The sequence below is a fragment of the Pezoporus occidentalis genome, unplaced genomic scaffold (assembly GCF_034315485.1).
Source record: "Pezoporus occidentalis ecotype Australia unplaced genomic scaffold, CSIRO_AGI_Poc_V1 ctg3, whole genome shotgun sequence".
NCBI lineage: Eukaryota > Metazoa > Chordata > Aves > Psittaciformes > Psittacidae > Pezoporus > Pezoporus occidentalis.
The window spans coordinates 3875122-3891882 of NW_026914940.1; the positions used below are offsets into that span (position 1 = coordinate 3875122).

At 40.5% G+C, this 16761-nt stretch overlaps 1 protein-coding gene across 1 annotated transcript in view; it reads left to right on the forward strand.

Moving 5' to 3' along the window:
* Positions 1 to 16761, forward strand: part of TRAPPC9 (trafficking protein particle complex subunit 9) — a 499166-nt gene that overhangs the window by 472446 nt on the left and 9959 nt on the right. The window contains exon 22 of the mRNA XM_062626937.1: positions 15068 to 15291. Coding sequence (XP_062482921.1) covers positions 15068 to 15291 — 224 coding nt within the window. The remainder of the gene's footprint in view (positions 1 to 15067; positions 15292 to 16761) is intronic.

The window sequence follows — 16761 nt, forward strand, 5'->3', positions numbered from 1 at the left end:
AATCTTTTGTGTCAAAGGCAATTCTCCAGTATTTTTATAGGTTTTTCAGTGTTCTATAGGTTTGCTGCTTCTGTATTTGTGTAAGAAACCTAAAAGTAGTGTTACCTTATTGGACTTTATGGTAACAAAGATCTTGTCTCAGTGTTTTTAAGATGAGGAGTGTGTTTGTTCCCTTTATACTGAAAGGTCGATGGTTTAGAGTTCAGTGTGCGCAACATCTGCATTTCACTTCAACAGCTTCAACAGATGTTCTGGAACATCTGCTTTCTATTACAGCTACTTTTCTCTGAGGCAGATTGAATGTGGCATCTGAAAGGGCTCTTGGCATACATGAAGATTTCACTGGCCATTACGTGACAAAGTGATTACTTAAGGACACAGACTTTGCATGTTTTCATACAGTGCCTGGTACACTAGTTGCTGTCAGAGGCAAATGCAAGACATGTTAAGAAATGGTCAGGAGCAATGTGGTGATAGAGGAAAACAGTAAAGAAAAGATAACGAAGTTGTACATCTGTAGTTGTTTACTACTGAACTTCTAAAATGCTCAAACATAACTACAGATTTTGAATGCTTTTTGTAGTTTTGGATGTGGTGCTTCACTTAAAATGTTATCCTACTGTGATAGCTGTTTAATATTGATATTTTTAGAACCCTCTCAAAGTCAAACCTCTCATGCAGGTGAGTAATTTTTCACCTCTGATTTTTGTTCCATTTGCTTTGATCATACTCTTTTGATCAATTTGATATCTAAATCTCAGGAAATCTCATCATGTTTCTACAATATTAGCATGTAACTGTGCCCTTATGGCTAGATATGACTCAGTGATACCTTTATGGAAGAAGAAATAGCTTGGATTTGGCCAGTGATCTTCCCAAATTACCATTTTATGCTCTCATTTCTCATGAAAAAAAATCAAGAGATTCTTATTGATTTGACTCAAGCAAAAAATGTGTTCAAAGGAAGCATCCATGAATGGTGTACTAATAGGTGATTATATAGCTATGAAAGGAGGCTGAAGCCACCTGTACTGATCATGTGTTTGAGCAATAACATCTGAGACTATGGGTGAGGACATTTTGTTGACTCATAGTAACATGTATGAAGATTGGATGTAGTTTTTCCCTTCCTTGAAAGCATATCTTCTTCCAATCACCTATGTCAGGTCAGGGTCCACCTGCTTCTCCTGATACATGATAATGAAAGAGGCTACCTCCTTGCCCAATCTCCTATGTTCTCAGATCCACTGGGAATACCATCTTCATCTGAAGAGTGAAGTAGGAGTTCTCTGGATGTGCACACATACCAGCAGGATCTTGCATTATGGTCTGCTGAGCATGGTGCAAGTACTGAGGCCCCTCTTTGGAGCACATGGGTTCATGCTGCAGGTGTTCAATCAGTGAACCACAAGGGAACTAAGAGTCCCAGCTGAAGTTTCCTAAAGCTCGAGTGAGGTCTCTGAAAGTGACTATTTTCTAGGAAGTAACTGCAGGCTTTTTATTTCCTGCTCCCATCCTGATGTTTTACTTCCATTCTGAAATGTTAAGCCAGTAATGGCACAAGCTGTATCCTCTGACTGAGCTCTGTTTATACCCTGGTTTACAAGGGTATAAAACAGGCTGAGAAAGTTGAGGCTGTTCAGCCTGGAGAAGAGAAGGCTGTGTGGAGACAGAGCAGCTTCCAGTGTGTGAAGGTGGCTACAAGGGTGCTGGAGAGGGACTCTTCATTAGGGACTGGAGTGATAGGACAAGGGGTGATAGGCTCAAACTGAAACAGGGAAGTTCAGATTAGATATAAGAAAGAAGTTCTTTACTGGGAGGGTGCTGAGGCACTGGAACAGGCTACCCAAATAAGTGGTAAATGCTCCTTCCCTGGCATTGTTCAAGGCCAGGTTGGACAGCCTTGGGTGACATGGTCTAGTGTGAGGTGTCCTTGCCCATGGCAGGGGTTGGAACTGGGTGAGCTTAAGGTCCTTTCCAACCCAAATCACTCTATGATTCCGTGATCTATTCAGGACCTTTGTGGAAAAATAATTCAGTTATATTGTTGCCTGTTACTGCTTCCTCATAGCTGTTTATCCAGTTGTCATATTCTGCTGTGCTCTTGCCACTAAGCATGCTAATTCCATTAATGTAAATGGATGAGAGAGAACTTCATTTGTTTCAGAAAGTATTCCAGGAGAGGGCAGCCATAGTTAATTCTGGGTCAGTTCATGTAATACAATGTGAATGTAGATTACTGGCAGCCTTTGGCTGTGATGCTGTATTGCCCAGTATGGTTTGTGTGCTTAGTTCTTTTAGCTTGTTCTTTTGTTTGGATTGCAAGTGCGTAAAAGACCTTTTCACAAATTAATGCTGGAAAATACAAACCACATAATACAGTGGTTAACCCCCTATGCCCTGTACTGGCTGAAATCGCAAATGCTGTTGGGAACAGTTTCCATTATATGTCACTGTTTGCTTTATGTACTTTCCAACGAACTCATAAGCTTTTATTCAGTCTCTTACATCAAAAATGCTTATGGAAAAGCATAGCCCAAATGCTTGACAGAGACCTGAAAAATTCAGGGGAGAAGTAATCTCCTTGCCCTGAAAACTTTTACTTCTTTTAAGAGTTTAGAAATTATCAGGCCAAAATTATCCTCTCCTGTTTTACATAATGAGGATACATATAAAACCTCTGTTGGTTTGGATGCAAAGGTGATAAGTTAGCATGAAGGAGCATATCCCATATCCAGAGTTTGGAGATTATACTCATCCAAACAGCAATATTGGTGTAAATGGCATCTACATTTAAAGTTTTAATACTGCCCTCCCAGCACTGTTGCTTTGGCAGAACTGCCTCTGGGACCGGGGTGGTAACCAAGACCTCTTGACATGCACCCTTAGTTTTGTAGTAAGACTGCAAAAAAAGTTGCCTTTTCATGTAAAATGGGAAGCTTCATTTCTTGGACCAGTTCAAAATAGCAAAACTGGTTTTCTCCTTTCCCTCCTTTGTTTTCTATTTTAAAAATGAAAACAACTCTATCTTCCTGCACCACCAAATAAAAACTCCATGAAATACCTTCTGCCAGATCGCTAGGTAATATAAATCCATGGATTTTTATAAAGTTAAAAACCAGGTCCCTGCAGGTACAGAGGTGATGGGGTTTGACAGGATGTTTTGTAGGAGGAAACAAGCTGCAGTCAGTATCACATCACATGCAAATCCACAAAATGATACATGACTTCAGAGGTACTGCTGAGGAGCCCATCAAGTCTTTTCCTGTACATTGAGTTATGAAGACTTTTCACTTCAATTTTGTCAACATTGTCAGCTTCCTATGCTTTACAACCTCTCTTCATTTGTTAGGCATTCCGCTGATGCGTATCAAACATAGAATCATGGAATAGTTAGGGTTGGAAAGGACCTTAAGATGCATCACACTAGTCCATGTCACCCAAGGCTCTGTCCAACCTGGCCTAATACACACATAACCTCAAAATACATAAGCCATTGAAAGGTTTCACCACTGAAAGCTGGTCAGACTGCACGGTGTTGGTCTGCCTGCTATGGAGGTGTGCAGTTAATAATTTCTCTGCTTATGTGTCTGTGGGTGTCTAGAGGTAGAGCAGTCACAATACTGTTCCTGTAGCTGTGCTGATAGCTCTGGCTCCAGTCTGCACACAGAGCCTTGCGAAAACAGTTCTTAGAAGAGACACCTAATCAGTCGCTGCACTGCGCTGATTTGCACATAATAGTATCTGTCTTCTCAAAGCCAGAGATAAAAGGACAGAATTTGACACCTGCTCATTGCTCATTTTTCCAGCAGCTCCATGGGCTGGAGCAGGGCTGCGGGGTATGAGCCAGGAAAGGTTTTGCCACCCGGATGGCCAATTAAAGGAGAGGGTTTGCAGGAATGCTTTGCAGCACTTGACAGGTGAAGCCTAAGGCATGGTTCGCAGCCTTGGGTATGGAAAGGACTGAATGTTTTATTCTCTCTTGCTGAACTTAGTGTTTCTTTTTTTTTTCTTCTCCCCCCCCCCTTTTGCCAAGTATTTAATGTGTAGTTTTAATTAAACACGAAGTTTTCATCCTCTGCACTTCACTGTGAGGGTATCTGATGTCTCTGTTTCCTCAGAATGCAGTGATGGGGAAGAAGGGGTTTCTGTGCTCTTACTTTATTTCTTTTATCAAATAATTAAATAGCAATTTTATTTCAATTTACTTTTGCTAACTGTTGGGTTTCCTTTTATCCTCTCTCTCCCTTGATGTCCTATAAATCCTCAGGTTTTACCTTAAGTTTACTGTAAGACTTATTCCTGTAAGGATTTGGAACCTTGGTGAGCCAGCATAGAGATTTTGAAAGCTTATAATCAAGATGAGCAGCTGGTCTAGTGGAAGGTGTCCCTGCCCATGGCAGGGTGCTGGAACTGGATGATTTTTAAGGTCATCTTCGAACTATCCTGTGCTTCTATAACTCTCTTCTTTCTCTATCTTCTGAAAGTCACCATCCCCTCTCAATTCTATTGGGTATCTTATGCATTCATTTCTGCTCAGTGAAACCTCCTGACTGCTCTTCACAGGACAGGTTAACTCCTTCCTAAAATGTCCCCATGGCAGGGGGGCTGGAACTAGATAATCTTTAGGTCCTTTCCAACCCTAACTGTTCTATGATTCTATGATGTGGAAAAATGGTAATATGCTCAATTCTCGCCTCACCAGATAGCCTGAGACTTGAGATACACAGATTTAGGTATTTTTAATCTATTTAAGGTTATTTTATTGTTTCTAATTCTTTAGCAGTGTTTGCTGGGCATCACAGGAAAATAGGTCTGCATAGTTCTAAGTGCCATACAAATTGTTCTGCTAAGCTTTTAGGAACATCAGTACTGTTGTCCCTAAAAGTGTTGAGTCTGTTATGTATATACACATATGCATATATATATCATATATATATGCTATAAAAGTATATATGTTTGTTATATGGAATAAAGAAAAAGGTTAGCAGGGAAGAGGAATAGCGAAAATAGTATAACAGAGTAATAGGAGAGAAGTAGTTTTGCACTCAATTTGTAGACCCTAGGTAGCAGTGAGCACAACTTGCCACCTCTGGAGCAATCAGAGAGCTGGTTTCTCTGATTTTTACTGTGTGACCTCAGTAACAGGTTTCAGCTTGCACAGGAAAAGTTGGGTCATTATGTGTGGATTTAGCCCGGGCTGAGCTCTACTGCTATAGTTAGAAAGTAGACAAGCTGGGAATGATGCCTATGTGAGGTGCCATGTGTATATAACCAGGTTATAGACCTTCAGGACAATCTTTGCAGCAAGGTCTTCAGTAAAATAGAATGGAACTAGTTTGGAGGTTTCAAAAGCAGGGGTGAAGAGATTTTAACTGTTAAAGTTTGTAATCCAATTAGGTCTTAGACAAGGGTTTGGCAATGTAGGCAAAGTGAAAAGGTCAAATCTGGAGAAGTTTTGTAGAAAGTGGCATCAGGATTTAATCACAGATGGGAGGTGTGAGTCATGAGAGGAGATCAAGTCAAAAAGAAAGTCAAGATTGGCAGGAAAAGTCTGATTTTATTTCTGAAATTAAGATACATATGGAAAGGACTTCATGAAAAATTCAGGAGCTGAGTTTTGAGCATGTTCAGTTTTAGTAAGTAGTAAATTATTAACAGAAAGAACTCAGAGGCAGGCCAAAAGTTGTTTGGTTTGATGACTCCAGGCTTCAAGATTTTTTGTTTTCAGTAAGTTTGATTGTTATTTGTTTGTTCATGTCCTGTCTAACCAGGAAGAGTATGGATTTGTGTCACAGAGGATGACCAAAATCCTCATCTACATGTATCTAGTAGTGCAGTTCTTTTGTGGATTCAAATTGGATTTTGAGACACATCATGATGTAGAAGAAGGATGCAATCAGAATAAAGAAGTCATAACACCATAGTAGGGTTTCACGGTTTCCAAGTCACATCTGTCTGGATTACTGTCTCATGTCTTCATGCAAAAGTGTCAGAATGGACTAACCATACATAGGAAAAACAATAAAACATTTTTCCTATTTACTTATAATTTTTTCCAGTAAAAAAATCAATCCACTGCTAAGTTAAACAAATTCAACTGAAATAGGCTGTGACTGAAACTCAAAGAAACTTTGTTAAGAATATGTCCATTTTAATGTGCATCTCACCTTTTGAGCAGCTCTAGTCTGTAGACATTAGGCACATGTAGTCTAGTAACCACACGTCACACCTTCCCCGTACATAAAGTGCTGCAGTACAGCATTTGTACCTGGAGTTGTTTAATATCTCTCATTTAGCTCAGCTCATTGCGTTTCAATCATGGTTGGCCTAAAGGAGGCCTATGAAGCTCAGTGTCCTAGTGCTCATATTTACACAGTTACTGAGATGTGGTAAATAATCTACCTGCCTGTTAATAGGGGGTTATAGATTATCTTGCACCAGGCTTTGGCTGCTCTACAAGGGCACAAAAATTCTTATAGCCTGGACATCTCATGCCATATTTCACTGTTCTTTTTCAAGACAAGCATGGAAAATGGGTCATGTACCCATGATTTTTCTTTAAATAATTAGTATCTTTTTTTTTTTTTTTTTTGCTTTCTTAAAGCATCCTGTGTCTCTATACATCTGAACATGGAGATACCTGCTGTCTCATCTCTCTTCTCACCTCTGTTTGAGTTTCTTCTGCTTCTGACATCGTGTATTTCATCATGCAGGTCTCAAATATGACAGTTACACTACACGTAGAATTAGTTTAATTAGCAACTTAAAAAACAGCTACCTGTTAGATATGATTCCTTATCTATATAAGAGTCCAGAGTTGCACTGTGTCTGTTGAATGGATAATGCAGAACATACTGTTTCCACTTGATACAGTACAAAATCCAGAAGGACCAGTTTCCACTTCCATATTCCCATATTCAGTGAGATTTTAGATAGGTCGAGTGGTGAAATACACATATTTGACTTTGCATGCACAGAATTGAGTACAGGAGCCTGGTTTGGTGTCTCTGCTGGTAAGTAGGCATTACTTCTTTTGTGACCCTGTGCTAGCTCACTAGTATCTCCATAGGGAATGTACCACAATCACCATCCTTATCACTGATTTCTAGAGCAAGTAACACTCCCTGGAGGTCTGCAATCTATTCAGTGTCTAGACTAAACCTGCTTTGTGATCAGACTCCCAAACCAGCACATAAGGGCTACAGACTCCTTTTTTTACCATTAACTTTCGCAAGTCAGAAACTCTCACAAAGTTTGAATGAGAGCTTTAAAAATCTCCTCTGCAGAGGGACAGGCTTGTCTCACATCCATCACTGCAGAATGGCAGAAAGAAGGAGAAAATCTGAAGTGTCAAGGAACCAATGAGGAATAAGGTGATTTTTCTTTCAGTAAGCTTTAGGTTAAGCCACGTTATTCATGACCTGCAGTGGTTTTGCACAAACCTGCCAGAACAGAAAAAAAATAGTACTCTATGATATATCCTAGTATGGATTAGAATCATAGAATCAATTAGATTGGAAAAGGTGATTTAAGATCATCAAGTCCAGCTGTTAACCCAACGCTGCCACGACCACCACTAAAGCGTAGTTTTGTTTAAATGTTATATAGGGGCTTTTTTCCCCCTTTTTTTTCCTTTCCTTTTTTTTAGCAAGGCAGGGTAAGAATGCTCTTGAAAGTAGCTGTGCCACAGAGAAGCTATAGACAGAAAGTTTTCAATAACCTAAAATAACATGCAAATCCTGTGAAATTTCAAAACTCAGGCATCCATTGTGTGCCAGCCTGCCTGTGTAGCAGATAACAAAAAGAAGTCTTCTGCAAACCTGCTTGGGATGAATAGATAAAAAGGGGTTGGCCCACATTTGGAAATGAGGCTGTTTAAGCAAGCTGGGGCTATGTCATTGAGTATTTTAAGATAAAGATAAGTCAAAAGGAAACACAGAGCTTTGGGAATTTTAAAGTTTTAGAGGTCTGCCTTTGAGCATTTCAATAAGGGCTGGACACAAGCAGTACAAACTCTGAAGTGATTTTCACTTTGATAGCAAATTGGGCACATCACCAAATGACAGGTTATCTTGACTGCCAGAGGATAAAGGAGAGAGGCAGGTGCCATCCATGTGCCAGCAATTTCACAGGGAAGAAGAGATGTCTGTTGTAAAAGATACATGCAAAAGAAAATAGCTCCCATCAAAATCAGAGAGGTTAAACTGAACTACTCATCTCTTAATTAAACCTGTGGTTAACGTGAATTCAGGTTTGTTGTTTTAAGATCCCAAATAGAAGTTGGAGGCAGTCAAACCCCAAAGCACTAGTCATGTTCACGCTTGTCTTTTGAGGTAGCGTGACCCAGGTATTTAGAGTTGATTGAAGAAGATTGTACTACATCTAAATGTTTACAGCCGAGATCAAGTAGCACTGAAATTGAACGCTCATCACTTGTCTGCCAAGGATAGATTTGGAGTTCAAAATTGGATATAAACGTTGTACTGATTTGGAAGAAGAAAGCTTCCTCGGTGCAAATGAGCAAGGTTGAAAAGTCCTTTTGCAAGCGAGTCTTACAGGGATGCTGCAGCATCCTCAGTCTGTTGTCATCACAGAGTTAAGAACAGAAACAAACTCAAAGCCATTTGGCAAAAATGATAATCGGACCAGTCAGGATCTATCATCAGCATACTGGCCACTGCAGAAGAGTGATTAAACAGGAAGACACAAACAATTATCAAAGACTAATTGCTTATTGTTGCTAGAACTATATTTTAAATGTGGTTTTTTTTTTTTTTCTTTTTAATTGCTTTTCAATTGTAAAATGTTTGGGGATGGGAATTCTGCCAGGAATCGGGTAGCTCAGAGGTCCTGTGAAAGCAATTGCCTCTTTCACTAGCATATATTCATGTTCAGCTATACCATCCTCTGCCAACTTTCCTGTTTTCAGGTTCGTGCCCCTATGTTAGCTGAAGGTCTCTGGGTTACTGGTACTTGCAGGAAGCTGCACTAGTTTTTTCATATCTTTTCCTGTATTTTTTATTCATCCCTGTCTAAGGGCCTTGACCCAGAGAGGAGCTGAACTTTTCAGGTCTGAAGGGGTTTTGGATGAGCAGGCTCTGAGTATAAGGGCACTTTCGAGGACAGGACTAGCAGTGGTTGACAAGGTGAGATATTCATGTAAGTTGAGCCTGTTATAGTACAAACATCTGTATACCTCTGTGCTCTGTTACTATTGACTGCAGTGAAATTATGCAGGGGATGGATTTGGCTGTGTTGTGTCAGTAGAACAATGAATGAACACAAAGATGTTTTTACGAGTTAAGATGCTCAGGTCTGGTGTGAGGAGCGTATTGAAACCACATACAGAATGTTTTATGCAAATTGCTTTGAGGCTCTTGTGTTATAAAATAACCGTGCAGCATTTTCATGATGAGAGTGACAGGGAACCCAGTTTTTATATTCATAGAAATATCTTTTGTATGGATGTATTCAGCTCTGAAAATATTGCAAGAACTTGTCGTGGACAAATGTAACCAAAGCTGTATCTCTGTGTGTAAATAGTGCATGAACAGTTTGGAAAATGAAAGGGAGCTGGTCTGTGTGAGGGAGAACAAGTGGGAAGAGGGGAAGCAGAAGCAATGTTTAAGTTCATAAAACGATAGAGACAGACACATAGGAAAATTCAAGGAGCCTTTTGTCTCAATAGAATGCCACATTAGCTCCTCTAAGCAGCCAACCGAACCCTAAATAACAGGATCCTAAAACTCTTGCTGACCTGACAGGCAGCATGATCAGAGGGATGGGGAACTTTGATTTGGAGACAGGCAGGATCAGCTTGCTCTGTACATAGAGCATTTCCCTGTAGTACAGGGGTTTTTCTCCATTCTGATCTCTGTCCCATCTGCAAAATATGTAAGATCAGAAATGGGCAGAATTGTTCAGCCTATTTCTAAATGAATCATTCAGAAAATAAATACATAAAATCCTCTTTGCTTTTTAAGTCCCTTACAAAATCCTGAGCAAACATTCTTGCAGAAGAGGCCAGGAATAAAAAAAAGTAAAAACCAACCTTGTTACAGACAGCATGGCCTTTTCCTTTCTCTTTTAGGACAATTAGAAGTAAAGCTGGCCTGGGCAGACACTTTAATCAGCACTTTAGATTTGGTGAACACAGGAAAAGTGAATCATTCTGTTGAGATTTTCACTGCAGCATCTCTGCCTTGGGCTCTTGGTCTTGGCTTTCCTCCATCGAAGTACCTGATGAACATTATCTAGAGACATCGGCATTGTTGCTGCTCCTCTCCCCTGCTCAAATCACAGCTACCCCAGTTTCACAGATGGGTAAAACTTGTATTTAGGAACAGTTCTAACAGCATAAAAAATGGTTGATTGACTAAAATTCATCACAGTACACAGTACAGCTGGGCAAGGCTTGCGTTTCTGGGCTCGAAGATCTCTTTTGCCTTTCATGTGAGAAGTGTTTAGTCATTTGGGCATCTCTTGCCTTGAGTTTTATTGACCTACTTGTTTGTGCAAAGCCATGCCTCTGTGAGCTGTTTTCTTGAAGTCTTGAGCCGGGTTCCCAGCTGCACTGAATGGCAGGGGCCAGTGCATCTGCATCAGCTAGGAATTCAACATCCCATTTAAAAGCAAATATCCAATGGAAATTTCCCCATCCCACACTGCAGAGATGAGCACAAACACCAACACCCTGCCTGCCTTTCTCTGCAGCCTGTTTTTGAAAATCAACCCAAACTTAAGTGAGAAGAGTAAACATTGCTGGAATATGCATTTCCATTGAGATTAAACACGTATTTGTATGCGGCTTTCCAAAATTAAACTTTCATGGTGGCAAACCGGGAGTTGGGTGTGGAAATGGAATTAGCCATGGCTCAGGACTCTTGACGTACAAGTGGGCCCATGAGTTGGGAGCACTCACAGGGAAACTTGACAAAGTCACAAGAGCAATTTACTATGTGTTAATATGAGCAGAGTAAATAACACAGAGTGCTGATAATGTTTGGTATTCATTTCCAAGGTGCTCCTTTGGGTGATGTAGACAGAAGTGCACCTGACAGGTGATGGTAAATGATGATTTTCTTGTGGACCGGTAGTTGTCTTCTTGTTAGTAACATTCATTCCCTTTTCTTGAGAGTTTTAAGATCCCAAAAGAAAGATGCTAAAAGAATTCTAAAGTATTATTTTCGTGGTCTCCCAGACTTCCTGTGATGTCAGTAAGCATCACTTACCAGCTGGGCCATGAACTAGTTTTTCCAACCGAAAGATTAATTCACAGAGATCCTAAAAGGCTTGGCTAAGGCCATCAGTGAAAAAGCAAGGCTTTCCAATCACCTTTCTTAGTGGCTTGTATCATCTTCATCTTCTGCCTTCCAAATGTGTTAGACAACATTTTCTGCCTTGGTACAATAAACAGTTAGAGAACATCATAGAGAGATCTGATGCCTGTTCATGGCAGAAACTGTGTCTTTCTTTTTTCATGGCTATCAAGCATTGCAGGATAATGTTGGCACCAAGGATGCCAACATCGTGGATGTGTATGTAAATAAGCAGGAAAGGAGCAGGGTATAAAAAAGCAGCCTTCTGTTGGATAATTAAAGTACTTATAAGGATTTAACTTTTAATTAGAAGGAGATTGACAGGTCTTTGTTCTTTTTTTTTTTTTTGCCATGACAGCCAGATTTTACACTTCCACCTTTTTAAATGTAATTTATGTATGCTGCTTGCGTTATACTTGGTCCTTCTCTTTCTCTTGTATCTGAATCTTTGGAGGATGGAGGTACGGCCACCACTGTCTTCTGTGCTAGTGACTGTATCTTCTGATTCAGAGCTCCTGTATACCGAAGCCAATAATGATTCACTCTCACAGCAGTGGTGTGAGCAGTCTCAGTTTTTATACGCCATCTGTGTGAGTGAGCTGAATCTGCAGAAATGGGACCCCGTACACATGGCTTTTCCTCTGTTCATAGATGAAAATATTAAAGCAAATCCGTATGGTCCATGAGATGTTTTCTGTGTCAGGAAGGGAGTAAAGCTGCCTGTCAAACCAAGCTGTTCTCTCTGATGAAAGGGGACTGTTTTTAAACACTCCTTTCCATAGTATTTTGCACGCCAGCCATGTGTGTTTTCTCATCTGACATCTCATTGATATCCTTGGCTTCAGTACTGCAGGAGGGAAGGGTGTGCTGGAAGGGAAGGAAATAATCTCTCAATATGTACGCGAGCACGTGCGCACACACACGCTCTTAAATCTATCTTAAATGAATTGATTTGGGGGGGGGGGTGGAATAAGAAAGAAAATGAATCTGGTTGAGCCAGACTTAATTGCTTCCCTTTTGTTTGGATTTTCTCTTTCACATGAAGATATTAGGCAGCAATGCTCTGAACTATTGTTAGATAAAAAGGTGGAGACAGAGGGCAGAGGGTTCATGTACAATTCTTACAGCAGAGAGTTGAATTTAGAGCTAAAAGGCAAGTTGATGAGCAGCTTGAAAATGAAGATTTGTCCATTTGGCTTACTGAGTATTTCTGAAGGTTCCTGCTGATCTGGGAATATGCTTGAGGTTTTTTTAATGAAAGCAGTTACCTTGCAGGGAGAAGGATAAAAACATAAACTCATATAAAGTAATGAATTAATACAAGCAACTGGACTTCACTTCTGTGGTGGGAGGTTGGAACTAGATGATCTTGAGGTCCTAACTGTTCTATATGATTATACACACACACATTGTTGTGTTTTCTCAGATAGTGCAATACCATTATAACCACTATTTTACCTCCATGGTCTTAAGGCAGTCCTGCAAGAAGCAATTGGATCATCTTAGGCAGGAGAGCCCATAACAGATTAGAGTGTTCTAGTGCAATATGTGCAATGCCAAACAGTTTTTCTAGCTCTTTCCTAAAATTCGGTAGTGAATCTAACTTCCTTTCACAGAATCACAAAATGGTTGAGGTTGGCAGGGACCTCTAGAGGTCATCTGGTCCAACCCCCTGCCCAAACTGGGCCACCTACAGCCGTTTGCCAAGGACTGTGTCCAGATGGCTTTTGAAGATCTCCAAGGATGGAGACTCCACAACCTTCCTGGGCAAGCTGTGCCAGTGCTCGGTCACCCTCACAGTCAAAAATATATTTCCTGATGTTCAAAAGGAAGCTCTTGTGTTTCAGTTTGTGTCCATTGCCTCTGGTCCTGTCACTGTATACCACGAAAAAGAGCCTGGCTCTGTCCTCCTTGCACCCTGCCTTCCGGTGTTTCTATGCATTGATGACATCCCCCATTGAGCCTTCTCTTCTCTAGTCTGAAGAGTCCCACCTCTCTCAGCCTTTCCTCAGAGGAGAGGTGCTTCAGGCCCTTCATCATCTTCATGGCCCTTCACCAGACTCTCCATTATGTCCATATCTGTCTTGTACCAAAGAGCCCAGAACTGGACACAGTGCTCCAGATGTGGCCTCACCAGGACTCTTGTCAAAAACTGGGCATCTGCTTTGGAAAGAAAAGGCTGTGGCACAAACGCTGTTCCAACTTGGACACTGGCACAGCTTTTGGATAGCTGCAGCTTGAGCAGTGCAGAGTTGCTTTGTGCTTGCTCTGCCTCTTGTGTCTGGGACATGGGGCTGCACTTGGACACGTTTGGTCAAGGAGGGATTTTCATCTGGGTAGCTGAGCTTTGCCGACCTGACCTCAGGAATACATGTCCCTTTCTGAGCTTGTATTGTCTTTGGCACTAACTTTACAGGGTTTTTTTCCAGTTGCTGCACTAAGCTTGTTCAGTTTTCCAGGCTAAAGGGCATCACAAGAACGTGCCTAATTTTGTAGGTTTTTTTGTCTAAGGCAACAAAGAAAAATAAGTAAAAAAAAAAACCACTTTGGTGTAAAATGTTGCTTTGTGCTTTGTTTTTTTTGTATTTTTTTCTGCGAAAGCTCCTGAAGCATAAAAATAGTGTCTGTTCTTGAAGAGGAGATATTACTAATGTAAATCTGATGCTGTTGGCAGAGGATAATATTCTGTATGTCATAAGGCAAGCAACTGAGGAGGAGCTGGAGTGATCGAAATGCCTCATGGGCATATGAGATTGTGGGGATAGGTATTCACACAGAGGATGCTTTCTTACATGTGCCAAGGGCTTTCTCTTATCTCTGAACATGAACCCATAGTGAAATAGAAATGTTCTTGTATTAATAGTGCATCGTAGATAACCTCATGTGAAATATGCAGCAATACTGCACAACTGGGAGCCCTTTCAGACTGGGGTATTGGATTGGCTATTTCATAGTGTGGTGGTAATGAAACATTTTGGTTCTGTATAAGCAAATGGGAAAGGTTAGTGGACGCATTACTCTGGCTGTCATTGTCCCAGCAGTAGCCAATTTAGAGGCTTTATATTTTCTGCTAGCCCAGTAAGGGAAGGAAAAGTAGAAAGTTAAAAATAGAAATCCCACAATGAATTAAAGTGCAAGGAGTGAACAAGCTCGTGGTACTGCTGTGTAATTTTTTAATCCCTTTTCTTTGTTATAAGCTGGGCTTTAATGTATGTATTAAATTGCAAATTCTGGCAGTGTCTGTCCTGCTCCAAAAGGTCATCTCCATACAGGAGGATTTACTCTGGCTGTAACATGTGAACATGGATCTATCTAACTACCATTTGTATTGATGGTTCCTGTTTGCATTTCCCTTCATCTGATGCTGTTGATCTGCAGGAGGAGCATGAGAAGTTGTCTATGGCTTTGGCCTTCAAGGGAGGAGGCTAAAAAAGTATCTTTTGGTGCCTGTATATAGGTTGGGATGGGGCTTTTCAATAGCAATTTTAACAGCTGAGAACATGTATCAGACTTAACTGAACTGGTTTTAGGAAGCAGTTGCCCTGCAACATGGCCCTACACAGCACTGCAGCGTTGGGTTTCCTTTCCTAATGTTAACCATTATTTAATGGTTATTAGGTTAATCTAATGTCATTCACTCTTGGTTTCATTGAGATTACTTTGTCTTGCTCAGTTTCCTATCAAGATTAATTCCTTTTCTAAACCAAGAGGCCAACATTTTGAGGGATTCTTTTCTTGATTTGCAGATATCCTCGTTGATGGCCAGCCTTGTGACTGTGATATCGTGGTGAACTGCAAAGTGGGAGACCCCGTCCCGCTGCAGGTGAAGCTGACCAACTGGAGCAAACACAGTGTGGGGCCCTTCGCTCTCACCGTGATGCCCTACCAGGATTACCAGAATGGGGTGCACAACTATGAACTGCAAGATGCTATCACCTTTGTTGGATCCAACACCTTCTACATTGATTCTGTAAGTCTTTCTGTCATGTGTATCATGATTCCGGATAACGTGCATTTGTAAAGGGCTTCATTATTCAACTGAGTGTTTTAAAGCAGATTAAGTCTTGGAAAGCACCATGATTATGCCAACTGTTGCTAAAGGTGCTGCTAAGTTTGGGGATGTAGATTAATCTCCCTGAAATGGTTTATGACTAATTTCCTATCATGTAAACTATCAGAGCCAGTAACCTTTGGTCACTCTAGAGCTGAATAAGAGCGGGTAACCTAGTTAAAATGTTTAGTACCATATTGCCAGTCCCTTGAGCCACTCAGTGCAGCAGCAGTAATAGATTTTAAGTAACTTTTCCTCTCTAGTCCCTAAGAAATACTTCTCAGGCTGAGGCAAGGAACTCAGGAAATCAGTTTTAGTCAGATCCTTAGGAACTGCAGCAGACTGCAAAAAGAAAATGCTAAACATTAATGAACAATATGAGGAGCTGGTTCATTTCCTTGTTGCTTAGAATTATGTTATAAAACTATAAAGAAAAATAGAAAACATGCTTAAAATGAGGAAAAAATAAGTCTTCTTTTTAGAACAATTGAGACTTTGATTTTTTTCTCTCAATTTCTTCTTTGGACAATTCAAGTCTGGCAGCTTTTTGCTCCTAAGGCAAGAAACTGAAGTTACCAAACTACTTTCTCCCACATCCTTCCCAAAAAAACTGCTACAAAAGATAAAAAAAGGAATGAAGAACATACAGACAGTACTGCAGAGAGGAATAAACAGTATTTCTGGTAACTTATAAAATAAACATGAAGAAGAGGGTGTTTGGGGTAGTGCTTAGGACCTTTGCTTAGGTCAATTCCTCAGATCGCTAATAAAATGTGCCTGTCAAAACTGAATATATAAGTGAACCTTAGTAAAGAAGAAATTAAAGGTTAACCGCAGTGATAGTCACCATGCATATTCTTCAGTTACTTATCATGGGAAGAAAACATTTCAAAAGCTAATGATCATGGAATTTACTATCAACTTGAGTTTTAATGGGGGCCAGCTGTATTCTTAGCTGAATACTTTAAATATGTCAACAGAAATCATCAGGAAATGGCTTTCTTTGACTCTGACAACCTGGGCTTTTCAATCACAGTGTTTGGATGCTGAAGGGCCTGACCCTCCAGGCTAATGAGGGGAGAAGGAGGTGTCAGCCTCATCTATTCTTATCTTCTGATTGAGTCTCCTACTGGGCAAGAAGTCAGGAGGTCACATCTCTTGTGCCTGCCCAGGCAGCCTTCTCATACTTTCCAGACCCTGCTTTTGCTCCATTGTTGAGTATTTCTCCTGTAAACAGAGTCCCAAATAAGTTAAAAATAGAGCTGTTTTCTGCTGTTTGTTCTCCTTTTTATCCAAAAAGGTGAAATGAAGAAAATGTCAGCTCTTAGATGAGAAATGTTACATTTTGGAGTATGTAGTATTGATACTTGTGCTATACAGGATTGTGGA